Raw genomic sequence first — 27,521 nt, forward strand, 5'->3', positions numbered from 1 at the left:
GAACCGCGGACCTCCCATGTGGTAGACGGACGCCCTAACCACTGGGCCAAAGTCCGTTTCCCTATCCAGTTGTATAGTACTTCCTACTTATTCACCATGCCCTCACTGCAGTAACTTCAGCTTACTCACCTAACAACATGACATGCTGATTCTATTCTCTAAATATCCTTTCACAATGATTCTCTTGGAAAAAAAAAAAGTCTTCCTTTCTCCTTCTATCTACGTAAATCTTATTCACACATAAGCACAAATTCTAACTCCTCCACGAAGCCCTATTAGCCTAATACTGTTGGTTTCTCTCACTCTGCTATTCCTATAAAATTTGTAAATTTTACCCAAGATTTGACAATCAGTTCTACTGGATTGTTTACCTAGTTCAAGTCTTACTTTCTAGGCTGGTATGCAAGCAACATACAACCGTACATACAGTGATGCTGGGTGTTGACAGTCAGTGTCTATTCTGACCAGTCAGTCCCCATGACATATGCTTTGCTAAATATTTTTAATTTCCTCACTGCTTATTTCACCAACTAAACCATAAGCTCTTCAAGAACAGGAGCCATGTCTTATAAAGAAGTTCTCTATCCTCCAGTACTAAGCACACAGGCAGTGTCCAATATATATTTGCTAAATGATTTGGAGGAAAGGAATGTGTTATATATATTCACAAGTCAAATATATACTGGAAACAAAGAATTGAAAAGACAAAATATTTTCAAGATCAGTAATTTAATGTCAGGGGCATGTTTTTAGTATCATTTAAAGACATTCTGTATAGCCCAGAACTGCCAAAATGTTTTATAAATGTTTTTACCAGGAGCAAGAAAAAAGTGTTTCAAAAATATTCAAGGGGTAAATGTCTTAACAGCCTAAAATAAAATGTTTGCTGAGACTACAAGGCTGGCAGAATTCTGCTTCATTTCAAAAAGTTTCCAGGCAATGGAAATGTTTTCCTGGAAAATACTACCTTTTATTTAGAGAACACTTGCCATGAACACTTAGTCATTAAGTAATTTAAGGTTTCCTCACAAGCGATTTGGAGGAAAACTATCACACAAATGAATGAAATTATCAGCACCTATATAAGAAAAAAAATACATTTAGTAAAAATATGAAACCTACTTATTTTTCTCCAGGCAGGAATGGGAGAATTTTGTTTATTTACTTAAATTTTTTTGTTCTACTTACTGTTCTTTTAAGATATTCTATAAGATAAAATTATGAAGGAAAACACAAAATCTAAGTGTTTCTCTGTAATATACACAAATCCAAAAAGGCTGGAGAGCTTGTTTTATCAAATACCAAGTAAAAATTTTCAAGCAGACAAAACATTCATTTCATTCAATGAAAAGAAAGAGTAATTTCAAAGCTATTTTTAGCAACATTATTGCATTTGCTTCAAATCACCTTTCAATGAGAGAGTAGCTTAGTTTGGACATTTCGCTCAATCATCTGCAGTAATTCATACAATGAAACCTAAGAAAACAATTTCTTCTAAGAGTTTTGGAGCCAACTCAGTCTTAGGCTTTCAAACTTCAAAAGACATAACTAAATTCTACTTCAAGCACATGGCTTGTACATTTAGCCTTTAAAAAACTTACACAAAGGGATATTTGTTTTGTTTTACCTGTTTAATACTTCAGTGAGTTTCACAAAGCCAGTGTAAGCTAGTTCAAATGCTCCTCTGTGCCTGGATTGTAAAAGCTGTTGTTTAAAGTAATCTCCCATGTCTTTTACCTTTAAAAAAAAAAATGTTTAGTTGATGCTTTACATTTACAGGTTTATTTATATCAGCAATATTGTTTGGAACCCAGTTCTAGATGTGCATTCATTTAGCACTTACTATGTAATAAGTATCATTTTAAGCATTTTTACATCTCATTTAACCCTCAACTTAACCCTCAAAATAATCCCATAAAGGAAGTACTATTATTATCTCCACTCTACAGATGGGGAAACTGAGGCCCGAAAAAGCTAAGTAACTTCTCCAAATTCATTCAGCAAGTGATCAATGGAACCAGGATACAAACCCAGGCAGTCTGGCCCCAGAGTTGGGCATCTTTAACCGCTAGGTTAGAGCTATCTCCTTCACCAGGTTCACAAACCTCATTGTGTACTTTTTGTTAGCCAAGTCAGCCAACTACATCGGCCAATCACACAAGGAGATATACCTTATATACCTAGGCAAAATAATTAATTACCTTTTAGAGATAAGCAAATGTTAATGGGACTACAAGATTTAGTACAAAGGGCCTCCTGAAAAACTAACAGGCTTCACTTAGAGTGAGACCCATGGAATGTGCCACAACGCCATTCAATTGCTTTCCTACATATAGCCTTTCTCATGCATGATTAGATGAATAACAAATATGACAATTTATTTTAAAGACAACATGACTGACAATTAGCTGGTGATTAGGATTTTGTACGAAATAAACTGTTAAGCTGTTTGGGCTGATGGTATACTTCTACCATTATATTTGGTTACTATCAGCTTTAGAATGTTCAGGTTTTGTATAAAACCCAGGACCAAAGCTATAGTCAGCTGTCTCTCAATTCGGGTCTTCCCAGCAGATCTCCATATAGTGAAAAGGTAAGGTATCCCAGGGTGTCTTAGATATGCTTACTTAAACCTCAGCACAGTGACTAGATTAGACTACACACATTAGAAGTGATACAAAGTACTAGAAGTAGTCAAATGTGACAAGGACAAGTGTCTAAGTTTTCTCATCTGTAAACTACTTACCTCATAGGTTATTGTAGTAAATGAGTTAATTCTAAACACTCGGAACAGACCTATAACCTATAATCCAATTTAGCTCAATACTGAGCTCTGAGGTCCAGCTAGTGAAAAATTAAAGAAATAGTCTATACTCAAAGAATATCTGATCAGAGATGAGTGATAAACTGAGGAACAAAAATCAGATAAGAGACCAACAAAAAACAAGAAAAGCCACATATATTGAAATTCTAACATTTTAATATCCCAAAGCATGACATTTAATTTTCCTGTAAAGATCGGTTGATACACCTAATTTTTAATATTTCTAAAAAGTCACATACACTAATTGTCAAATGCCACAGTCAAAGTAACCTTATCATTTTACCTTCAATACGGTAATTCCAGATTATATTTCAAACAGAATTACTAAAACTTAAATCTAAATTCAACCCACCAAGATAAACGTGAACCTCAATAATTCTACAAAGTGGCGATTAGAAACAATACTAGCTGGCTAACTTGCTATGATCATCATTTCTATTACTAGAAAGACGAAGGAAGGCTTCTAAGAGGGTGTTTTAAGCCACAAAGATGGGGTTTCTCCAACTTGCTTAATTTTTTTTCTCACTGTTAACATATATATTAAAACATGCTTCAGGAAAATATTCATGATACTACATAAGTCTACTACATAAGCTAAGCTCAGACTGTCACTGCTTCCTTTCTCCTAACTCCATTCAAAGGGGGCCTAAGCCAAAAAGCATATAAGAAAATCAAAGACTTCAGAGTGTGATCAGTGGGTGGTCTTCTCTAGGGCGGACCTCAGCTTTGGGTAATTCTGACCTTAGTATGAGGTTCTAAGGCAAAAGTGAGATATAGAAAGGTTTTCCTCATTTCCTTTTGCATATAATAATCTCCTAATAAACCATGGCTATTCTGCATTTTTCCCTTTAAAGGGAGTATAAAATTCCTGTTAATCAGAAAATAGGTATTTCTTTAGCACTCTAGTAAAGGCTTAACAGCTTAGAGCTAAGGTAGATAGAAGAGAACATTGGTTAAATGGGGTATTTTTTTAAAGTTTATATTTCAGTAAGAAATTGATGTTTTAAACTGTACATTCTCTTCCATAATGATTTTTACTAATAACTGGGATACTTCAAAACCCAACATTGTTCTCCTACACAATAACAACAACGGTGATAATTTTCTGATATTCAGACATCTTACCAGAATGTTTACTCTGTGCTTTCTAGCAAATTCTTAACCATTTGCCATTTTGACTTTTTAAAATGTATTTCTGTCTTGTTAGATTTTTTAAACCCTTTGAGGTCAAAGAACCACACATTAAACTTCTTTATATCTCCACAATAGCCGTGTAGTAAGGCAGTCAATAAATATGTGATTAAATGATGTAGTTACATGCTCAACTTCATTCCAAAGCTTAAAAATGCATTCAGTACGATTCAATGAATACTAATTCATAATTTCTAATAAAATAAAACTTTGACAAAATAAAATATTCAAAAGGCAATTTCTTCAAGCCATGAATGCAAATAAATGTACATTCAACTTATAGTCCATTACAGAAAATCTAAAATAGTAACAAAAGACACCGAGGGAATGTTCAAACCTATTTAGCCATGTACACCATGAAAGTTACAATGGAATCTAAAGTCAAAGTAAGAAACAGTTTATTTTTAATAGCTGGCTATTATTTTTAGTGATGCAATTTTTGTGGCAATAATTACCAGGAAAGTAAAGCAGATATTAATGACCCTATCCAAAATATTTTTTTTACAAATATCAATAGAAATATATAACATATAAATTGATACTCTAGGTAGAGGAAGTTGTTTTTTAAAAAATCTATAAGCATGGGGTATCAGATATCCCATGGAAAGAGGTCCAACAAAAGTTATCAAGCAAAAGCTTTACATCAGCAAAACATCAAGCTTGAAACCTAGACACGCACCCGTCAGGAAGTTGTAAGATAAAGTTGTGTGCACTGCATACTCGATGGTCTCAATTTACATCCCTCAAAGCTGGTTTTATCTCTACCTCTTATACAGCGACATTATGAAAGAAGTTTTCATTATGTGATTACAGAACAGGAGGAAAGTCAGACGTGCCTCTGAATGAATACATTTTCATCTTGGTGAAGCCAATATGAATGCACTGTTTCACAAGAAGTGATGTAGGGAAATGGATTATTTGCTAAAAAGTTCACTAGCAAGTTGCCTTACTATCCTGCTGCTTGCAAAAATTTGGATAGGTATTCCAAATTGAACTTAAAAGAGTAATTAAATGAACAGGCCAGAACAGAGCAGGCAGTGCTGTGCTACATCAGAAGACAGGCTGGGAAGGAGAACTGGATTCTTGTACCAAAGCTGTCGCATACCAGCTTTGTGATCTTGAGCAAACCAGATAACATCCAGGGGCTTCAATTTCTTCTTGAATAAGGGATATGGATACTATCATCTCCGTGATTCTTCCAGTTCTAATATATCACTGAAACTGAGTATCATTAAATAAGTTCTTCTCCTTGTACAGCAACAGAAATCTCCAAATTGTAATCTTACCACCTGCCAGCCTGTTATAAACTACACTAACACACACAGGATTTAAATGGCCACCCCTTTAACAAAGGGCCATACAATCAGAGTGGGCTTAAAGGAATTAGGCTACAAAAGAAATCTTTCCTATCTTCTACATTCAAGTCTTCAAATTTCAAATTATGATAGAACCTACTACTTTTTCAAGAGTGATGGTTAAGTGTAGAGTAAGAGAAACATCAGGCTGAACACCAGTATCTTAGACTATACGGATGTGTGGAACAGAGTCCTCCATCCACTGAAAGAATAGGAGAGATCACAGTAATTATTCTTACTCCTGAGAAGAAGAAATCTAAGTTCCATATTTTCTCCCACGGTGGGCAACAGTCTGCCTGAGAGTCACTTCACCTGCCTTGGTCTCTGCAGGGCTGTTGGATTCACACTCACACATGGTGTTTGCTTTTGAATTCTGAGCTCTACCACTAGATGCAGAGCAGATCTAGCATTGACCAAGCAACTACCTATGCCCTTCCCTTGGAAGGAAGGGTACACCTTAGGCATGACCCAGCCATTCCCACGTAAAGGATATTTCTTCTCTCTTATTTTATTTTTAACTCTTAAAAGTTTTAAGTACATGGATGTACTTTTAATTTAAAATGGAATCTTATTTTAAAAGCAATATAAATATTAAAAGTAATGTAAATGGCACAAATTTCTTGATAACTTTAAATTTACATAGACTAAATCCTCCTAAATTGAGGCATTTCTTTAAAGTCAGTGAGACCACAAATAAAGTTTGCCATGGAAAGCAGGGTTTAACGTTAGATCACTGCTATCCCACATATTCTAGAATGCTTACTTGATTGTCAGTTCCTTCTCAAACCCATGCATGTGAGGGTACCCCATGAACTGCAACATGGAAGAAGGACAGGACCTCATTAGAATGTAAACTATTATTTCACAGATAAACAGCGTCCAGTAGAAGAGCTCTCTGGCTCATATAAATCTCTTTCTCTGGCCCATATAAAATCTCTTTTTGTTGTTGCTTGCTTAGTTTTTTTTAACAAACATCTTTTATCTTTTATTAATCCCCAATCTTAACATATTCATGCCACACAAATAAAATTCCTAAGATTCAGATGCTGTATTAAAGGTATCAAGGCAAAATTATTTCATATCTTTCTCAGGTAACACAGGCCTTTCTCAGTTACAGTGAAAGCAAAATATGCTTCCCTTAATTTTTTTAAATACTATCCAGCAAACTCCAAAAACTAGGTATTTTAATTTGTCCTTGGAAAGAAAAGTTGAGAAGTCAAGGGACTTGAGTTAGCACATGTTTACTTCTTAGCAAGATGGTGAACATCACTGAAATAATCATTAATCATAGCTGGATTCCTCAGGCAAAGATGTTGGCATTGGCACTATAGCCAGTCACCAGCAATGACTACAAGTAACTGTAGGACACTGACGCCTATTTGATTTGGAAGAGAATAAGGAACATAATGATGCCGGCAGTGTACTGTTCTCCTTTGCCTTTCTCCATCTCAGGCCTTGCAACATTACAAGCCCAGCTGTTAACCAGATGGAAGCACATGAGCCTCAGAAAGTGTGAGAATAAAAATATTAGCATTATTTCCATGGCACTAGTCACATGGCTCTTATAGAAATGATGAGTTATCAGCATATTAAAATATTCATTTTGTTCTTCAATGTTGTAACATCCAAGGAAAAAGCATATCTTTATTTCAAAAAGGTTAAAAATGAAAGTACATGTTAAATATCCTTGCTGGGAAATGGTGGGAAATGGATTTGTTGAAACCATATGGAAAGGAAAAGGGAATCAATTAAAAACAGAAATCTAATAAATCTAAAATGTTTCCAAATGAAATGCTTGTGGTAAGCTAATTTCTTGTAAACACTGCAGTCAAGTCACTTGAACAGTCCCAGCTGGTGAACTAACTCTGTGGTCTTAAAATAAAAGTCAGCCAAAGTGACTACAACTTTATTATCAAGCTAGTGGGAAACATGAAATTCAGAAGCAACCAATAGGTTACTTTTTTTTTCCTTGCAAAATTTAAGAGGTTTGTGGAGTTTTACAAAATAGATAATTTTGGTTAAAATTTAAATTTATGAATATTTAAAAAAATAGAAACAAACATTAAGATGACAATATTGAAGTTTAAGTAAAATGTGTATTTACTTATATACCTTAGTTAGGAAAATAAAACTATTTCTAAAAATGCCATAGTTTTGAAATGTATTGCAAGATCTAACTAACTAAACTACCATGAACTTTCTTCAAATGACTTTCTCAGTATTTTCTTCAAGAAAAATTTTAAAAAATTTCTTTAAGTTGGGTTATAAAGAAAAGCTTATGATTTATGCTTTGACCAGAAATTACACCAAGTGGAATAAACATCTACCCTACCTGTTCCATTGTCAATAATCCATCAGAAGATTCTTGCACAGACTGCATGGGTAGTAGCTGGCACAAAGTGCCTAAAAGTAAAGCAATTTCCTTCATACTTCTCCAACAACATACCAGCACCATCTGAGCAGTTACATCACATGTTTTTCCCTCTTTACCTTTAAAAAAAAAAAAAAAGAAAGATGTATTGCAACACAAGACATTACTGATTACTCACACCTCAGGTTTCTTAGAACAAGCTTGTTCATAATTTCCCAAATAATCTACTTTTGAACAAACCAATTTGTCATGCTATATTTATACAGGAGAAAATAACTAACCTTTGTTGAAAATGTGCTATGAGGAGGAATCATGATAGGTATTTTTTAATATATTATTTTCAAAACAAATTTAAAAATTTAAATGTTTTGAAAATAGTATATTAAAATAAAATATTGTTTCAAAACTTAAGTCTACTGATCACAAATTAATGAAATTTAAACTCTCTGACAGTCTTCATCATCCAGAAAATGTAACTACAATAACTATGCTTCATTATCTATTTTAGAGAGGGTGACTATTAAAGCAATAAAGGACTAGGACAGGATTTTTAAAGTTAAAGGAAAATACAAATTCTTACTCAAAATATATTTTAATCCAATGGTCAATAGTCTTCTTTTAGTTTAGGAGTATTTTAGAACTGACATCAAAAAAAAAATTCAAGATCTACTATTAAATTAAAAGCAACTTAAAGTGATATTTACATTATAACCTCACTTGTGCTCTTTATCAAACCCACTAAATAAAAGCATAAATGTACATACACATGATTACATAAACTAGAACAGAAAGAATATACTACAGAGGGAAGAAGTAAGTTGGGGAGGAAATACAGGAAGACTTTATTTTGTTTCTAATTCATATTTACCCTCTGTATTGTTTGAAACTATTCCAATGAGCATATATTTGTTATTTTGTGTAATTAAAAAAAAAAAGTGATATTTCTACAAGGCAATATCCCCATCTAGTGGACAATGTCGAAGAATATTGATTAAATTGCTAAGAAATTACGGTTTCTGATGGCTTTTTACAGCATTACATACAGAAGATCACATAACAACAACTAATGATAAAACCAGGTAGTAGAAGAAGAACACAAATTTCTTGAGGCTTGGTTTATAACAGATCAGCTCACATCTTATGGAGTAATAAGGTTCATTTCCTTTATTTGGTGATCTATGTATCTTAAAAGTAAGAATTTAAATGATTCAAAGGAATCCCACAGCAAACAACAATGAGCCACATTGCTAGGAGAAGTCAACTATTGCCCAACCCAGATTCATCAGGCATCACTGCTGTTGCATCATCTGGGCTGTCAAGGTAGGTTTTAGCACTCAAGAGCTTTTTATTGTAGCATCTTATATGCTCTAGTAGGGCAGTGTACCGTTTAGAAAACTTTATTTGCAAGAGATACTTCACTCAGATCTGCAGTTTCTAATTTACTATAAAAAGGGCATTTATTACATTTTATTTATCATTTAAACATTGATTTTATACCTCTAATTTCTGTAGAAGAATCAATACTTGGCACACTAGCATTCAAGTCTTCCAAATCAAAGCTATCATGCTCTTTCAATATCTTGGTTTGACTAAAGTAATCATTAGTATCTCGTGGCTGAATCTCATTCAAAATCACCTGTAAGCGGCTTGCTGACTCTGAGGGAGAGAAATAAGAGTGTATGAAATTTCAGTTCTACATCATATGCAGATTTCCCTTGGGGGTACTTACCCTCAAATTTTATAATTTTCAGTACCTGATAATTACAATTATATAGTGTGTGTGTGTGTGTGTGTGTGTATATATATATATATATATATATATATATATATATATATAATTTATATAGAGGATTCATAAAGTTTGGGTATACTTTTAAAAAGTATGACAATTTAGGTTGAAGATCTGCCAAAAAACCACCACTGCAATATCTCCCTAGGACAAAGGCTGCCATCTCATCTACACTGCTTTGCTTAGTGTAACCTGAAAAACGCAGGGCTGTTATAAAGGAGAAGAGCACTAAACTTCAGTGTATCTTTTTAAGAGATCATTTCACTATCTAAAACATAAATTATCAAGGTTTAAAGGTAAAAAAGTTAAAAGGACCCACCTCCACACACCAAAAAAGGAAAAACAACTCACTAACAATCACCACCATCCAATAAAGCCCAGGAATATCATAAAGACCCCATATTGGCATTGAAATGTATTATGTACCATACCACTTCCTAAGTATGTTTTACAGTCTTAGTATTATATTAAACTTCCTTATTCTCTAAGCACTCACTAGATTAAGAAATGTAAGCTCCATGAATGCAATAATTTTGTCTGTTCATGCTAAATTGCCAGTGCCTAGGCCAGAAACTGGCTCATGGCAGAAGTTCAGTAACAGTGGTGGACAGAATGAATGGACCTCTGGGAAATAAGGAGCTAGGTGCAATTAAAAAAAAAAAAAAGTAACAGGTAGTTTTCTGCAACCAATTAACAATTCAAAGAACAGATATTTATTGTATACCTATTATATATATACTTATATTTTACGTACTAAGGGAAATACAAAGATCCAAACCACAATTGTGATGATTCGACCAGCATCTTACGTTCCTTTGCTGCTTCCCTGAAACTGTGCCAGAAAGAAATGAACTTTGACAATAATGGTAAAGGAAAACTGACCCAAAAAGAAACCATGAGATGACTAAGACAAAAAAAGAGCAAGAACATTTCAAAAACCCTGTCATTTTTTTTTTATTTTGAAATAATTTCAAACTTAAAGGACAGTTGCAAAAATAATACAACCCCATACAGAGAACTCCAACATTACCTCCAAACCCCCAATACCTACTACCACCAATTTTAACGTTTTCCTAAACTTGCCATATCCTTCCTTCCTTATCTTCTGTTCTTCCTTCCTTCCTTTCTAATTTTCCTTCCTTCCTCCCTCCCTCCCTCCCTTCCTTCCTATCTATCTGCCTGTCTATCTTTCTGAATACTTGAGAGCAGGCTCCTTGCATCATACTCCTTGAACACATAATACTTTCATGTGCATTTTCTTATTTTTTTTTTATAATTTATTTTATTTCTCTCCCCTGCCCCCCACCCCCTCAGTTGTCTGCTCTCTGTGTCCATTCGCTGTGTGTTCTTCTGTGACCGCTTCTATCCTTATCAGCGGCACCAGGAATCTGTGTTTCTTTTTGGTGCGTCACCTTGTTGTGTCAGCTCTCCGTGTGTGCAGCGCCACTCCTGGGCAGGCTGCACTTTTTTTCGCCCTGTGCGGCTTTCCTTATAGGGCGCACTCTTTGTGTGTAGGGCTCCCCTATGCAGGGGGACACACCTGCGTGGCAGGGCACTCCTTGCGCGCATCACCGCTGTGTATGAGCCAGCTCCACACGGATCAAGGAGGCCTGGGGTTTGAACTGCAGACCTCCCATGTGGTAGGTGGACTCCCTATCCATTGGGCCAAGTCCACTTCCCCTACATTTTCTACAAACAAGAATATTCACTTATATAATCACTTCAGGGGCAGTAATCAAGTTCAAGAAATTTAAAGTTAATAAAGCTTACATTTCTATATTCCAATTTTTTCATATATTCCAATAATGTCCTTTTGAGCCTTTTCTCCTCCATTCTTAGATGTATCCAGTATCAGGTATTGTATTTAAATGGGATTATCTCTTTAGATTCTCTTCTTTCATTCATTTTAAATGGTGGACACATATACATAGAATAAATCTTCCCATCAACACCTCCCACATATACCATTTGGTGAGATCAATCACATTCACAATGTTACAGTACCCTCACCACCATCCATTACTATAACGTTCCCTTCACCCCAAACAGAAATCCTACCCTCATTTTGCATTAACTCTCCATTGCCCTTACACTCATCCCTGGTAACCTGCATTCTAATTTCTGTCTCTATGATTCTGCATCTTCTGATACTTTCTTTGTGACCACCATGGGGCTTAAATTTAACATCATAAATCTAAAACAATCTAATTTGCTTTGATACCAATGTAGCTTCAATAACATACATAAACTATGTTCCTACATCCCTCAGTCCCCCCACCTTTAAGTAGCGCTTTTCACACTTTACATATTTACACATTATGAGTCCAGAACTTTTATCATTATATTTTATGCATTTGCCTTTTAGATCCTTTAAGAAGTAAAAAGTAGAGTTACAAATAAAAAATACATTAGTACTGGTATTTATATTTATGCATGTCATTATCTTTACTGGAGATCTTAACTTCCTCATGTGCCTTCAGCCAATTGTCTATAGAGTTCTTAACCTGCAGAACTCCCTCTAGCATTTCATGTAGGGCTGGTCTAGTGGTGATAAACCGTCTAAGGTTTTGTTTTTCTGGGATCATCTTAATTCCTCCCTCGTTTTTGAAAGGCAGTTTTGTCTGAAACAGAATTTTTGCTTGGCAATTTTTTGGCTTCCAGCACTTTAAGTATGTTTCCCACTGCCTTTTTGCCTCCCTGGTTTCCAATGAGAAATGCACAAACGTATTAAGGATTACTTGTATGTGACACGTTGCTTCTCTCTTGAGACTTTCAGAGTTCTCTCTTTATCTTTGGCATATGACAGCTTGATTATAACATGGCACAGTGCAGGTTTATTTTGGTTTATCCTATTTGAAGTTCACTGAGCATCTTGGATGTGTATATTTATGTCTTTCCTTAATTCATGCCAATTCCCTATAGTCAGTTGTAATATAAGAATATGCCACCTAGGGAATCCCAGGCACTGAGCTTTGTTCCCTATCCTGACAGGAATTTCTCGTTCATTTATTTATTCATTATCAACAAATATTCATTGTGTACCTACTTCCACCAGCACTATACTGAGCACAAGAGAGCAAACATAGAAAGAATCCTGGTGAAATTATAAAACTTGCATGAAGGAAAGTTCCATGGGAAGGGGAGAATGGTAAGACATGAGGCTGGAGAGGTAGCAGGAGGCAAACTATAACAAGAACTGTTTTAAGCGCTCTTAAGTATTTTAAACAAAGTTGGAGGATGGATGGGTAGTATACAGGGGTAAGTAAAGATTATGCGTAACATGATAAATAATACGATTAGAAAAGATGACTTTGCATGCAGTAAGAAGGAAATGGAAGGAGATAAAGAGTGGATGCAGGGAAACAAGAGGCTAGTGGAAGTAGTCCAAACAAGATGAGAGGCTGGAGTAAGATGAGAAAATGCAGACAAAACAAAGAGATCTGGGAGATATTTAAGGGGTAACATGGACTGAATTTGGAGACAGGCTGGATATAAGGAGCAAGGGAGAGATATCAAGCAGACGAAAGCTGACTTGCATAAATAGATCTTTCATGGGATTATTCACAAAGAGACAGGGGTTGGAAGGACAAGGAAAATTTACAAGTTAAATTGGGGCATGCTGAGTATCTTTTTCTTTTCATTAACTGGTCTCTGTATAAATGGTCTTTACCTATTCTAGATTCCTAACAAGTTGCCTGTTCTAACTGAATTCCACTAATTGCACACTTCACTAATTTATACTGCCTGCTCCCCTGGTCCCACCAACAACCTGGTAGGTTGTGTTCTGAACAGTATCATAAAACCCAACTTACCCCTTGCTCATTGTCTGGTTACTTTTTAATAGGTACGAATTATTATTGACAAGGCAGAAATACTACTATTACTACTAATAATAATAATGATACTTCCTGCTTCCCCCCCCAACAACTGCGTTTTAAATAGCACAAAAGGAATGATTTAAAATTTTAAAAACTTTTAAAACAGAAAAGATACAACCAGCAAACCATAGCACACAAACCATCTTTGTTTGCTGACCTGTATCGGTGTCCATTGGGATGAGGCCTTCTGGGGAGGAGCTCTGAATGACCGGGGACACCACAGCAGAGACCTTGTAGGACATCAAAAGAAGCTTCTCCACCACAGGTCTCCACTCACTCACCAATTGCAGGTTGCTGCAACAAGGATGTTAGGCAAATTTATACTAAAAGCAAAAATCAATTTTTTAAAATGAAAATTAACAGATAAAAGAAGTTGAGAGAATTTGTGTTTCAAAATTGAGCGATCTATGAAATATTTGATACCGATATGTTCATATATTATGTAAAATTTTAAGACTAGTTTTCAATCACCTTTAAGGCAATAAACACAGGATACAGACAGCTGTGGATATACTTACCTTAAGGACAACTTCTGCAGGGCTCCTGTCACACAGTGGATTCGCCCATACATTGGAAATGAGGCTGCTGCCTGAAGCAAAGAATTTTCAGCCTGAGATACCTCTTGCTCAAGATTTTCCAACAAACATTTGATGACTAGAAAAACCAAAAACAAAGCTGCAGTAATGCCCCTTAAAAACACAATTATAAATTTAGGAACAGCAAAACAGCTCCCATCAAAACACCCAATTCATTTGAACTACTATACTGAAGATTTTGAAACAAAAAGAGAACTTTCAAGATTATTCAGCCTGCTATCCATTTCTAGTTAATACCTGGTGTCCTAAAAGGCAGAACTGAGTGTCTTTCCAAAACTCCATGAATCCATTTACCGCATTCACTCAGTGAACCAATCATTCCTCCTAGACATAAACGACCTGGGATCTCAAACCCCCCACCCATGTGGCATGTGCTATTTAGCTGTTTCTTTTGGGGGAACTTTTTCCCAGAAGGAAGGGGTTATATTTTAAATTTTGAAATTATATATAATCAATAAATTATTAATATTCATAATCTATAAAGAACTCCTAATTGATGAGAAAAAGACAACCCAACAGAAAAATGAACAAAGAACATCAACAGGCATTTCACAGCAGGGAAAAAATGAATGGCTTCTAAACATATGAAAAGATGTTCAATCATATTAGTAACCAGAAAAGGTGAGATGACACCACCATAAGATACAATTTTATATTCTGCCACTTCTAATGGGTATGGGGAATGGCAGGAAGAGACGAGATGTGGAGGCGTCTTTGGGACTTGGAGCTGCACTGGATGGTGCTTCAGAGGCAATCACCGGACATTGTAAATCCTCACAGGGCCCACTGGATGGAATGGGGGAGAGTATGGGTCATGATGTGGACCATTGACCATGAGGTGCAGAGGTGCCCAGAGATGTACTTACCAAATGCAATGGATGTGTCATGATGATGGGAATGAGTATTGCTGGGGTGGGGGTGGTGGGGTTGAATGGGTCCTCATATATATTTTTTTTAATGTAATATTTTTACAGAATCAATAATAAAAAAAATTAAAAATTAAAAAAAATTAAAAAATATTAAACAAAATATTCTGCCACTTGATAAAAACCTGACAATAGCAACCTGTGATGATTAAGTCAAGAATGCAACTCTCATAATTTGTGGTGGGAGTGTAATCTGAAAGCCTATTTAGCATCATTTACTAAAGTTGAAGACATACATACTTTATTGCCAGGCTATTCCAACTTTGTGTTTACCATAGGAAAACTATTAGTTATGTGCCTCAGAAGATATGTACGAGAATGTTCACATTGTTTTATTTATTTATTTGGGGGAAAAAAGTCCACCAATGGAAGACTAGACTAATAAATTGTGATGAATTTGTATAAACATATAGTACAATACATTTACGCAAAAGCCAAAGTCATTCAAAACTAAATAACATACTGTTTAATGATATGCACACAGATGGTAAAACTATAACGAAAAACAAAATGAAGAATTGATACAAAATTGAGCTAGTAACCTTGGGTGTGGGAGTTGTGATAAGGGATGCATGCATGATGTTCTCCTTAAGCCAGCTGGGAACAGCCAGCTTGTGAATAAACTCATAAAGTTTGCTAGTATCAAAACCTTTTATATGTTTAAATATTCTTTTGTATGATTGAAATAAGTTTGTAACACTTTCAAAGTTTTAAAATGTTTTAAATTTGTATGCCTTGATGTGAAGCATGCATTCCTGGATCACCCCAATAGCAGACATCATCTAAGTGCTTTATCTAGGGCCTCTTTGCAAATCTAGTCCCTGCAGCAACTCCAGTGAGCAAGCTTCTTTTTCTGTGTCACAGCTCTACCACCAGTCTATGGCCACGTTCCACCAGAACTACCCACTGTCTTCTCCTTTTTTCCCATTCCTGGTTTTCTTTTTTCATGGCCACTTCTACCATCTTGGAGAGAATTTTCAACTCTTTCTATACCTGAACTCCTCCCGCCCCACACTCCAAAAAAGACACAAAAGAACTCTGTTGAAATTCACTAGCTCTATACCTATTCAGACCTGGGTTTTAGAACTGGCTCTGCGGAAAGGGTGGAAGGCAGGGTTATGAAAGCCAGTTAAAACATAAACCCCAAAAGGTCAAGAAACTCTGCTCTATACAGAAATAATGCAGATGATCCCTATTAATCACAGTAAAATTTTTACAGAAAATAACTATACTTTTGGTAGAGAAAGAGGTCCTCTTTAAAAATTTGTTTTACCAATGTACATTTATACATCTACTTATTTAAAATGAATCCTCTTCAGAAACAAATGTTATATAAAAATTATAGCTGAGTAAAAATATTTAGTTGCAAAAGAGAAATTCATGACATTCTTACATACTGGTAAATATTAAATGAAAAAGCAAATGTTTAATCATTAGATATTACCACTTACCACATGAATAGTAAGAGAACAAAGTATACAGTTTTGATAAGTAAAAGCAAAAGATCATTTACTCAATACAAACCCATTAATGTGTTACTTTCCACCACAGCACAAGACTTATCTCCATCTCCATATGCAACTGGCTGCGTTTTTAGGTAGGTGGACAGGAATGATGATAGAGCATCCTGGCAGATTAAGAAGTTCAGTAGGTAGGAAGCTGTTACACAGTCATATGGTTTGGTGCTTATGCTGAGCTCCAATGCTGCCTGGAATAAGCCTTGAAGTTTCTCTGGATCCTGGAACACAGCACAGTTGATAACTGTCACTGAAATATTTCCTTAGTTTGAAAGAATAACATATTTCTTAAAAGAGCCTGTCATATAACTGTTAAGCCAATATTAACATTAATTTCCTTTCTCCCTGAATATATGTTAAGAGTTTTTATTATAGTAATTAACAATTATTACTCTTTCTAGTGAAAAGGGCCTTGAAAATGATTTCAATTGGGAAATTTAACAATGATAAAGCTCTTTTTTAAAAGTATCTCTTTCTTCAAGCAAAAGTGCGTATTTCCCTATAGAAATGCCGCTGTGACAACAGTCAGATCATCGTCATTATTTTTACAGAGAGCACTAATTTTTTGTATCTATTGGGGTTTATGTTTGATCTGGCTGTCATACTTTCGCCGTTCTCCCTACCATACAGCCAGTACAGTGGGGAAATATACAAATTCACTGGGAAGCTGTTCCTGGTGAAGTGCCATGTACATGATATGTGGGAAATTCTGCATCAGTGCACCCACACCTGTATTTCATATGAACATCAACTCACACAGTCTCTTCTAAAGAGAACAGAATAAAGTAAAGTTCACTAAAACATTCATGGAAAGGCACTGGGCTGAGAACAGGTTGAGGGTCATAGTCTAGCTCCATGGATGATAAGCTGTGTGTTCATCACACTGGAACTGGGAGTCCAATTGCACAATAATATTCTCATTTTCACAAGGATAATCCCAACAATGTTTAGCACCAGGAAAAAAAACATTATAAACTTAATTTGAAAGTTGATTATAGGTATGCTAATATTTAATAATGCTTTATAATTTCAAAATGACATCAAATTACTGATTTAAACAGCAGTTTATTTCAATTTAAATTATTTGCTGTTTCATATGTTTAATTTTCTATGACCTCAAAAACATAAAAATAGTGGCCTACAGCTCAAATCTAAGTAAATATTAGAAGGAAGCAATTGAGTATCTAAGACCTTAATAAGTCCCTTAATTTCTTTAATAAGCAATGAATAATAAATACAATAAATAACTTCTGAAGTCTAAATAACTTTCTTCTATCACTTTAGATCAACCAAAATATGATAGAAAGACCCAGGATATATAGCTCTTCAAAAGAGAAAGGCAGTAAAACAGGTGAGTAGCAAAGTCATATTAGGAAGATAGGCCGTGAAAAACATATAGAGAAGAGGCTCTAGGAGACCAAGGGGGCAGCATGAGACACTCCAGGGTGCTGTTCCCCACAGAATCGCTGAACAACGAGGCAGACGTATCTTTCTCAAAACTCCAGAAAACAGCTAAATGGTTGTAGTAACTGGGCAAGGGCCAAAAGAGACAATGCAGCTTTAAATACTGTAGAAGGAACTCAGGGAGGCCGTGTTAGCCCCTCCTCCACTCCATCCTTCGGGGTGTAGGCCAGCCTGCACTCCCACTGTGGGCCCGGGTCCTGTTCCTGGGAGAGCAGGGTAATCCCTACCCATATACTGGGGTGCCTGTAAGTCCAGGTCACTCTACCAGGTGACAGACTGCCTGAAAGACTGACCACCCTCCCAAAATTTGCCCTGCCAGCAGAAGCACCTTGCAAACAGATTAAAGCAGTGTAAGAAACAGTTAAGTCAAAGTAGCCTGGCAGGTGGAGTAAAGGATTACTTTCTTTAAGTCATACAGCAGAACACCCAGAAGGGAGAGAAAGTCTTCCACAAGGAGAGGGGACATTTATATTCTAGTGTGGGGGATGGCGGTGGGGGAGCGGGGATCCTAAGGCCACTAGTAAGCACAAGTTTAGGACAGTGAAAGATGAGAGGACCTTGCCCTTCCCATTTTCCTCAGACTGATCTTCTTCATGGAAGGGATAAACACTAAAGGCGAGCACTACCCAGTGCAGAGCAAATCTGTATTGATTTGTTTTTGTTACTTCCTGGTACTCAAGGAAATACTGTCATTTCACAAGCTGGATACAAACTTAGGGAACAAACAGCTCAAAGACTAAATCCCAGACTTAACACTTTAAAATACTAAAATGTACAGAAGCAACAAAAAATTTCAAGAGGAAGAGAAGATGATGGCATACCCAAATGAACAAGATAAAAATCTAGAAACCATCAATAAAGAAAACCATACTTTAGACATACAGGATAAACACTTTAAAACGTGATCCTCAATATGTTCAAGGAGATAAGGGAAAACACAGAGAAAAGATTAAAGGATATCAGGAAAATATGAATGAACAATATAAGAATACCAATAAAGAGACAGACTTTAAAAAGGCACAAAATAGAAATGCTGGAATAGAAGACCATAAAAACTGACGAAAAATGCCCGAGGGTTTCATAAGGCAGATTTGAGTTGGCAGAAGAATCACTGAACTCAAAGACAAGACAGGGAAGCAGATGTGACTCAACCGACTGGGTTCCCGTCTACCATATGGGAAGCCCTGGGTTCACTTCCCAGGGCTTCCTTGTCAAGGCAAGCTGGCCCACGCCCACAGAGAGCTGACGGCCCATGACCACAGAGAGCTGATGGCCCGTGCCCACGGAAAGCTGGCGCAGCAAGATGATGCAACAAAGAGAGACAAGCAGACACAGAAGAACGTGTAGTGAATGGACACAGAGAGCAGACAGCAAGCAAGTGGCAGGGGGGGAAAATAAATAAAATAAATATTAAAAAAAAAAGACAAGACAATTGAAATGACTCAGGCTGAGAAGGAGAAAAAGAGGAGAATTTTAAAAAAGCAAACAGAGCCTACAAGACTTGTGGGACAACATCCAGAGTAGGAAGTCCCAGAAGGAACAGAAAGAGAGAAAGGGATAGAAAGACTATTCAAAGAAATAATGGCAGAAAACTTCCCAAATTTGACAAAAAACATGAATATACACATTCAAAAAGCCCACCAAGCCCCAAACAGGATAAATTTATAGAGGTCCATGCCCAAACACATAGAAGTCAAACTGTCTAATGCCATGGTCAAGGAGAAAGTTCTAAAAGTGGCAAGAGAAAAGGAACATGTTATTTACAAGGGAGTTCAATAAGAATAAGTGCCAATTTCTCATGTGAAGGCAGTGACATGAAATATTTGAAGTGCCAAAAGAAAATAACTGTCAACCAAGAGTTCTGAATTCTGCAAGAATCTTTTAAAATGAGGATGAGATTAAGACATACCCAGATAGGGAAACAGACTTTGGCCCAGTGGTTAGGGCGTCCGTCTATCACATGGGAGGTCCGTGGTTCAAGCCCCGGGCCTCCTTAACCCGTGTGGAGCTGGCCCATGTGCAGTGCTGATGTGCACAAGGAGTGCCCTGCCACACAGGGGTGTCCCCCGCGTAGGGGAGCCCCACGCGCAAGGAGTGCGCCCGTGAGGAGAGCCGCCCAGCGCGAAGGAGGGAACCCCTGCCCGGGAATGGCGCCGCCCACACTTCCCATGCCGCTGAAGACAACAGAAGCGGACAAAGAAACAAGACGCAGCAAAAAGACACAGAAAACAGACAACCGGGGGAGGGGAGGGGAATTAAATAAATTTAAAAAATAAATAAATCTTTAAAAAAAAAAAAAGACATACCCAGATAAACAAAAGCTCAGTAAAAAGTTGTGTCACACTATGCCTGCCCTAGAAGTAATGCTAACAGGAAGTCTTCAGACAGAAAGCAAAGGACACTAGAGTGTATCAAAGGAGCAAAAGAAACAAAGACTTCTGGTAAAGATAACCATATGGGTAATTACAAATATCAGGACTGTTTTATTTTTTTGGTATTGTAACATAACTTTTTACTTCTTACAGGTTCTAAAATGCAAATGCATAAAAAAGTAAAGCTAAATCTATAGTCTTGAACATATAATGTGTAAAGACATAATTTGTAACAAAAAGAACATAAAGGTAGGGGAGAAAAGAGTATAGGAACAGTTTAAATATATGCTATTAAAGCTTAAGTTGGTATCAAATCAAATATGATTGTTATAGATTTAGGATATTATATGTAACCCCCTCAGTAACCACAAAGAAAACACATGAAAAATACATATGGAAAGAAGAAATGTGAAGGGACTCAAAATGTACAAAAAAAATCAAATAAATATGAAAGTAGGCACTAATGAAAGAAACACAAAACATATAACTTACAAAGACCAAATAGCAAATGACAGAAGAAAAGCCTGCACTATCAGTAGTTAACTTTAAATGTAAACATATTATATCCTCCAGTCAAAAAGAAGAGATTGGTAGGATGAATAAAAAACCATATGAACCAACCATATGCTAGTTATAAGAGACTCACTTTAAATTCAAAGACCCTAACAGATTGAAAGTGAAAGGATGGAAACAAATAAACCACGCAAATAACAACCAAAAACTCCTGGAGTAACTAATAGAAGATAAAACAGATGTTCAGTCAAAAACTGTTAGGGGACAAAGAAGGTCACGAAACACTGATAAAAGTTTCAACTCAAGAATAAAAAACAACATAAGTACACACACTTAACAGCAGAGCTCAAAATACACAAAGCACGTAGCTGCTTCTATATTAATAGTAGAATACTTCAATACACCACATTCCACAATGGACAGAGCATCTAGAGAGAAGACAAATAAGGAAATAGAAGCCTTGAATGAAACAATAAACCAAAAAAAAACTAACAAACACATATTGAACACTTCAACCAACAGCGACAGAATTTTTATTTGGGTTGATGGAAAGGTACTGGCAATGGATGGTGCTGAAGGTAGTAGCATAACATTGTAAATGTTATTGCTACCACTGACTTGTATATGTGAATGATGATAAAAGGGGAAATTTCAAGTTGTATATATGTTACCAGAAAAATTTTTCAAAAAGTCATAGGGCTATACAACACAGTGAACGCTAATGTAAACTCTGGTCTGTAGTTAATAAATAGTACAATTATATAATATTTGCAAAGGTGCCACTCTTAATGCAAAGGGTTAATAACAGGAGTATATATGGAAACTGTGTTTTTGCATGATTTTTTGGTAAACCTACAGATTCTCTATTTTTAAAAATTCTAAATAAATAGAAGTATGTATACATTAAAAGCACGTATAGGGAAGCAGATGTGGCTCACACGATTGGGCTTCTGCCTACCACATGGAAGGTCCTGGGTTTGGTTCCCAGTGCCTCCTAAGGAAAAGACAGTGACTTCAAAGAATGAGGGGAGGTGGTTAATAAATAAAATAAATTTTTTATTTAAAAAAAGCACATATATATATAGCACCTTAGAGAGCATTCAAAAATGCTTTGAAGTTAATTATATTCAAAAATTAATTACACAGGGTATACTCAAAGACATACTTTGGAAATACAACACATATTAATATTTTGAAATCTTGAATGCCTATTATTACGACCTTTTCACTAATTTGCAGGGTAGACTAGATAGTATGGCCAGAATCCTCTAGCAAGTCATGTGTCATACTAAATTTCCTAAATTCTACAGTTGGCACTTATATACCAAACACATGTATTAACCTAGAGATTCAGGAACTCTCTAAAGGTCCTTCATAGTTCATTTAAGGACTAAATCTTTCATATACATGTTATTATATACCTTCCCCACTTCAGATACTCATAGCTAGATACAAGGCTACAGTGGGATGAATGGTAAGAGGAAAAAAAAAAAAGAGAGATTAGAAGAAATCTCTTCCTTTAAACTCTATAAGAGGGGAACAGTTGTGGCTCAAGCAGTTGAGCACCTGCCTCCCATATGGGAAAGGTCCTGGTTTTGGTTTCCAAGGCCTCCTAAAGAAAACAAACAGGGGAAATGGACTTTGGCCCAGTGGTTAGGGCGTCCGTCTACCACATGGGAGGTCCGCGGTTCAAGCCCCGGGCCTCCTTGACCCGCGTGGAGCTGGCCCATGCGCAGTGCTGATGCGCGCAAGGAGTGCCCTGCCACGCAGGGGTGTCCCCCGCATAGGGGAGCCCCACGCGCAAGGAGTGCACCCATAAGGAGAGCCGCCCAGTGCGAAGGAAGGAGCAGCCTGCTGAGGAATGGTGCCGCCCACACTTCCTGTGCCGCTGACGACAACAGAAGCGGACAAAGAAACAAGATGCAGCAAAAAGACACAGAAAACAGACAACCGGGGGAGGGGAGGGGAATTAAATAAAAAATAAATCTTAAAAAAAAAAAAAAGAAAGAAAACAAACAATGATTAAACAATGAAACAAACAATGAGCAAAACAACAAACAATGAGCAAACAACAAGCAAAAAAACAACAAGCAAACAGACAAGGGAGCCAATGTGGCTCAGTGGTTGAGCACCGGTCTCCCACATATGAGGTCCCAGGTTCAATGCCTGGTCCTGGTACCTCAAAAAAAAGAATAGCTCCATAAGGTACAAAAGTTAGCCAACTTAGTACCAGAGAGTCTTCTGTTCACCAGGGCACTTAAAGACCACAAGGATAGGTGAATACTGGAGAACAACTTCCAGTATGGACTTAAACCAGAAAAGGTACTCAGATTTTACAATGCCATCTGGAAGCCAGGGAAACAATTTCCACTCTAACATATGCTCCTACAGAACCCCACTGCATCTAAAAGCTGACATGCCTTAAATGGAGCCCAAGAGCCAGAACCAAGATCAAGGCTTGGCTGCAGGCCCTGTGGGCACCCTTTGCCTCTACAGAGCTACAAACAGAAAACCACAGCAAAGCTCTAAAGCCAGTGTTCTGCTGGAAGCCCCACAGCCCCAGAATGGGCCTCCAGGGCAGAGCTGAGAGCCTGGGCCTGGAGGCAGCTAGGGGATCCTGTAGAACCATGCCCACACTGTGCCCACATTGCTTGAGCCAATCTTTGGTTCCCACCCCAAGGTCAGAATAGAATAAGATGTCAGGAAGAGGAACAGAGGGTCGGGGGTGGGCATAGAGAGCCTAGGGAGAGAACTGCTGCTAACCTCAAGTATTCTGAGTTTCAGTCTCAGTTTAGCTATTGCTTGTTGACGAGAAACATGTTGCCTACCTCACTTAAACTCAAATTCCCAGTCTACTAAACACAGAGATTATCTCAAAAAATCCAAATTACCGTAAGTGTTGTGTTTTTATCGAACATGATCATGTCCAAGGGAACTGGGGAAACCACAATAAACTGAAAACTACCAATAATCTAGTAAAACAATAAAACCTACTGCCTCCTACACTGCCCTTTTTATCAGAGCTCAGTGACTTAGACTTTGTTTTCTCTTACTGTACTTCCTCCTTCCCTACCTCCAACACTCTCAACAGCAGACATATTAAAGATAACTAAGACAGTCAAAAGACTTGAGAAGAAGGTCATTATTATGAGCCCGAATAATCTACAGACTGCTTTATCTGCTATTAAAACAGAATGACTTTCATGCACATACCACATTTTCATCTACATGGGAAAAGTCTAAATACCTGAAATTGTATAACTGTTTTTGGTAACTTCATCAGAAGATCAAATGCTAAAATTTTCACATCCTCAAAAGTGCTGGTAAAACATTCCATTAGTGTTTGGAAACGACCAGCATCAATATCGTGACTCAGCTGATACACTGTTCGGGTTCTACCTAAAAAGACACACACACAATGATTTAAATATGAATAAAAGCCAAAGGAAATCAAAATTTCAAAATTATTCAGATAGGTTTACAGAAAATTAGTATAAAACTTCATACTTCACACTACTGAAAATAGCATAAACATAATTTTTCCATTAATTTATTTGCTAAAGTGACAACATAATGAGTATTACAGTTTTTGAAATAGAGAAACATTTTTTTAAATGTGTTTAAAAACATTTCCCCCAAAAAAAAACATTCCATTCTCTTTCAAAAAACAAATTTAGGAATACATCTGTTAAAAATTCTTCATAAAACATTTTTTTTGGAGGTACCGTGAATTGAACTAGAACCTCGTACATGGAAAGCAGGTGCTCAACCTCTGAGCTACACCTGTTCCCCATTCATAAAACATTTTGACCTCCAATCCAAAACCCTACTATGTCTCAGAATGAACTGACAAAGAATGCCCAGTATAATGAAATAACCTAATAGTTTACTGGTTGTCAAAGATGAAGAAGGAATGTTGGCCATTCAAGCAAAATGTTCAATTCATCTACAAAGCCTAATTTTGGCAGACATCACTCTTCGCCACAACATTTAATGGTAGAAGATAGTAGATAAATGCTTACAAAATCCTAAGGGGAGAAAGGTATGATGAATTGTGCATCAAACTCTAATTCAAGTATAACAGCAATGTGAACATTTCAAATGTTCAAGAAATCAAGACTATATTTTCCTAAAAACTCTTCTCAAGACGATTTTCAGTCAACCAAAGATGAACAGAAAAATTATCACAAAAGATGATGAAAACCATCAAATCCATTTAACTCTAGGGGTAAGACTAAGCAAATGTGGGAATAATGGATTTCAGAGTAGAATGAAAGTATTATAAATCAAATGATAGCATAGAAAGCCTCTAACTAAAACTGTGAAAAGAGGAGCTAAGAAGGAGGAAGCAGTGTAAACTGATGTATTTCTTCATCCTTAATTGAGGGGCAGAAAGGAATGTCAAAAGATAACTAATAAATCAAGGAATAGAGATATAAGCTTTATATTTTAAAAAACGAAGAAAAATAATAAAATTAACTAAAATTTGGTTACAAAGTCAAAAGAAATGAAAGAATACTAATTTTATCACTGCTTATACTAGAGATTCAAGATATTACATACAGAAATATCAGATTATACAGAAGTAACAAAACTGCAAGCCTTTCACATTATCAGAAGAAACCCATACACAAAAATAAAGCAAAGACACACAGTCCTCAGAGTAAAAGATTTTTTGTAAATAGCAATAAAAAATAAAGGAAAAAAATATTTCACAGAACTAAGGCCAAATATGTGACATTTCAATAAATGTGTATGTGCCAAACTAGTATATTAAAAAGACTCTCAAATGCGATCACAAAGTAAAACCAGCCATATACAGTTGTGTAGGTTGCACACTGTACAACTTTACAGACATCCTTTACATACACTATGATGTAGATGGCACCTCTCAGGCTTTCACTGTACAATACGTACCTTTAGATGCATAATAGAAATGAAATATTTTAATACATTTAGGTACAACAAGAGTTGCACTAAAATGAGTAGCCCAAAAGGACTAATTAGCAAAAGTACATGAATACCTATAAAATTATAGTACAACGGAATATGTTGCAGGCATTAAAAAACCATAAGGGGAGGGAAATGGATTTGGCTCAACTGATAGAGCATCCACCTACCATATGGTGAGGTCCAGGATTCAAACCCAGGGCCTCCTGACCCATGTGGTAAGTTGGCCCACGCACAGTGCTGATGCACACAAGGAGTGCCGTGCCACGCAGGGGTGTCCCTGGAGTAGGGGAGCCCCACACGCAAGGAGTGTGCCCTGCAAGGAGAGCCACCCACGTGAAAAAAAGCACAGCCTGCCAGGAGTGGCACTGCACACATGGAGAACTGACACAGCGAGATGATGCAACAAAAAGAGGCACAGATTCCTGGTGCCACAGATAAGAATGCAAACAGATGGAGAAGAACACACAGCAAATGGACACAAAGAGCAGACAATGGGATCGGGGGAAGGGGAGAGATAAATAAAAAATAAATCTTAAAAAAAAAAAAAACCATAAGGTGAGCAGATGTAGCTCAAGTAGTAGCTGAGTTCCTGCCTCCCACATGGGGGGTCCCAGGCTCAGTTCCAGGGGCCTCCTGAAAAATAAAAAAACATACAAAAAAACCAGCAAAACAAATGATAAAACCAATTCAGGGGAGCCTATGTGGCTCGGTGGTTGAGCACCAGCTCCCGACATACAAGGTCCTAGGTTCAATCCCCAGCCCCTGGTACCTCAAAACACAAAAAACAAAACTAAACTAAATTAAACCATAAGGCATTCAACACATAGAATTAAGTGAAAAAAGAAAGGTGCAGAGCAGCATGTCTAGCAAGATAATATTAAGTCTGATAAAGGGAAGCGGACTTGGCCCAGTGGTTAGGGCGTCCGCCTACCACATGGGAGGTCCGTGGTTCAAACCCTGGGCCTCCTTGACCAGTGTGGAGCTGGCCCATGCACAGTGCTGATGCGTGCAAGGAGTGCCATGCCACGCAGGGATGTCCCCCGCAGAGGGGAGCCCCATGCGCAAGGAGTGCGCCCCATAAGGAGAGCCGCCCAATGTGAAAGAAAGTGCAGCCTGCCCAGGAATGGTGCCGCACACACGGAGAGCTGACACAGCAAGATGATGCAACAAAAAGAAACACAGGTTCCCAGTGCTGCTGGTAAGGATAGAAGTGGTCACAGAAGAACACATAGCAAATGGACACAGAGAGCAGACAACTGGGGGGGGTGGGGAAGGGGAGAGAAATAAATAAAAAATAAATCTTTAAAAAAAAAAGTCTGATAAAAATAAAATGTCTATCTCTTAGATGTGTATAAACAAGATCTGGAAAATCCTCAGGAGAATGGTAATAGTTTGTCTCTGCGGAATGACTGTACTGCATAGTTAAGGAAAATAGATAGGAGAGAGACTCTTTTGTCACTGTGTGCCCTTTAGTACTTTCTGAATGTTGTACCATGTGCATGGATTGGCTATTTTATTAATAAGATTACATATATATATTTTTAAAGCAACAGTTACCTAACTAGAAAAGACGAACCTAAAGCCAAAGCTAGCAAAAGAAAAACACTAAATAAAGGCTAGAATGGAAATAAATGAAGAATAGAAAGCAGAGAGGAACAATAAAACCAAAAATTTGTTGTTGTTGTTTTTTAAAGATCACCAAAATTGGGAAACTTTTACCAAGGCTGACTAAGAAAAACAGAAATCACAAATAACTAAAATCAGAAATGATA

General features: G+C 36.9%; 1 protein-coding gene across 4 annotated transcripts in view; it reads right to left on the reverse strand.

Moving 5' to 3' along the window:
- The window catches only part of THADA (THADA armadillo repeat containing), a 383,919-nt gene that overhangs the window by 306,276 nt on the left and 50,122 nt on the right, over positions 1 to 27,521 (reverse strand). For all 4 annotated transcript variants that reach the window (XM_012524133.3, XM_058278477.2, XM_071208795.1 and 1 more), the window contains exons 16-22: positions 24,044 to 24,195; positions 16,455 to 16,668; positions 13,927 to 14,062; positions 13,566 to 13,702; positions 9,239 to 9,397; positions 7,703 to 7,860; positions 1,628 to 1,737 (exon numbers count right to left, since the gene is read on the reverse strand). In XM_012524133.3, the coding sequence (XP_012379587.1) occupies positions 1,628 to 1,737; positions 7,703 to 7,860; positions 9,239 to 9,397; positions 13,566 to 13,702; positions 13,927 to 14,062; positions 16,455 to 16,668; positions 24,044 to 24,195 (1,066 nt within the window). The remainder of the gene's footprint in view (positions 1 to 1,627; positions 1,738 to 7,702; positions 7,861 to 9,238; positions 9,398 to 13,565; positions 13,703 to 13,926; positions 14,063 to 16,454; positions 16,669 to 24,043; positions 24,196 to 27,521) is intronic.

This window comes from Dasypus novemcinctus, chromosome 17 (genome assembly GCF_030445035.2).
Source record: "Dasypus novemcinctus isolate mDasNov1 chromosome 17, mDasNov1.1.hap2, whole genome shotgun sequence".
NCBI lineage: Eukaryota > Metazoa > Chordata > Mammalia > Cingulata > Dasypodidae > Dasypus > Dasypus novemcinctus.